At 30.8% G+C, this 1,612-nt stretch overlaps 1 protein-coding gene across 1 annotated transcript; it reads right to left on the bottom strand.

Moving 5' to 3' along the window:
- Nucleotides 1-1,300, bottom strand: LOC127135613 (4-hydroxy-tetrahydrodipicolinate synthase, chloroplastic). The gene is made up of 2 exons (XM_051062275.1): nucleotides 1,155-1,300; nucleotides 1-1,052 (listed from the first exon to the last, which is right to left on the bottom strand). The coding sequence occupies exons 1-2, from the start codon at nucleotides 1,163-1,165 to the stop codon at nucleotides 125-127; spliced, it is 939 nt and encodes a 312-aa protein (XP_050918232.1). The 5' UTR covers nucleotides 1,166-1,300; the 3' UTR covers nucleotides 1-124.
- Nucleotides 1,301-1,612: the final 312 nt, after the last annotated feature.

The following is a 1,612-nucleotide window of genomic DNA, read 5'->3' as shown; positions in this document are numbered from 1 at the left end:
TTCACACAAGAAAACATATGCATTTGTTTCCATATTTCATTTTATAATGCTCACACTGATTTGCATATATATCACTTTAACATGCATGAAATTACAGTTGTACAAAAAGGACAATTAATCTAAACTAATAACGACCAACCATGATAAAGTCATGGTCATCAAGAACTTCAACATCATTTTCTCCAACAAAATGCTCTCTTCCAATTTCCTTCACCAACTTAACAAACTCAACCCTTCTTTCCCTCCTCAAAGGCACACATGGTAGTCTAAAAACAGGCTTAATAACACCAAGTTGAGCAAGAGCAGTGTTCAAAGCAATTGGACATGGCTCTAAACAAAGCCAATCAAACAAAGGCATAAGCTTTGAATTCAACAAATGATTCTTTCCATCAACCATAAGTTTCACCATTAAACTAGGAATCAAATTACTCGCAACAGACATGTTCCCAACTGCTCCATATTCCCATCTATCTTCATGACTTTCTTCATCATTTGCAGTCCACACAACAATCCCTTTATCTGTATACATTTTCACTCTCTCATTTCCCACACACTCTTTCACACCAACAAAATTAGGGTTTTCAGCCAATATTTCAACCACACTAGGAGGAATATCTTGAGCAGTTCTTGAAGGTATGTTGTATATAATAACAGGCCCTATAGAAAGCAAACTATTATAATGAGCAATCAAACCTTCCATTGAGGTTTTTCCATAGTAAGGGTTTATATGAAGTGCTGCATCCATTCCAACAGCAAAACCATGCTCAGTTATAGTAATTGCTTGTGATGTTGAGTTGCTTCCTGCATTACCAATGACTTTTACTTTATCACCAAAAGAGTTAACTGTGTGAGCAATTAGCATTACTTTATCATTTATGCTCATTAGTTGGCCTTCACCGGTTGTTCCAGCAACAAGAATTCCTTCAACACCATTTTCAATCTGTATATTCACCAAGTTATCATATGCTTTGAGATCGATTTCGCCATTTGGTAAGTATGGAGTTTTCACAGCAGTTATTAATCTCAGACTTCTTATGTCATCAATCTTTTGCCTGTAAATTAATACAATACATAAAAACTCAATTCCTTATTAATAAGTATACAAAATGGTACTAGTAAATAAGAAAATTCTTCAGTTACTGAAGTAATCCTACCTAATATTCATCTTTGAGCTGCTTGTTGAGAGGAAGAAGGAGAGGAGACTCAGGACAGGAATACAGTTTCATAGGGTATATTTAGAGAGAGATATAAGAGAATGAGAAAGCATCTTGAATGTGTGAGTCACTGTTTTAGTCCTAGATGTGTCAAAATGTAAATTCATCTTTAAATTATATATATATATATATATATATATATATATATATATATATATATATATATATATATATATATATATATATATATATATATATATATATATATATATATATATTATTTTTCTTTTGTTTTATTATGCTAACTTGTGTTTATAATATTTTTGTTTTCTAGTTTTTGTCCCATGAATATATATTTTTTAATTTTTAATTTTATTTGTTATATAATTGTTTGTTCTAAGGTAAAAGTTAAATGGGTCGGCTGATACCTTCCAAACAATTATTATTATTTTTAAAAA

Source organism: Lathyrus oleraceus, chromosome 4, assembly GCF_024323335.1.
Source record: "Lathyrus oleraceus cultivar Zhongwan6 chromosome 4, CAAS_Psat_ZW6_1.0, whole genome shotgun sequence".
Classification (NCBI taxonomy): Eukaryota; Viridiplantae; Streptophyta; class Magnoliopsida; order Fabales; family Fabaceae; genus Lathyrus; species Lathyrus oleraceus.
This window is presented reverse-complemented; position numbering and strand designations above follow the sequence as displayed.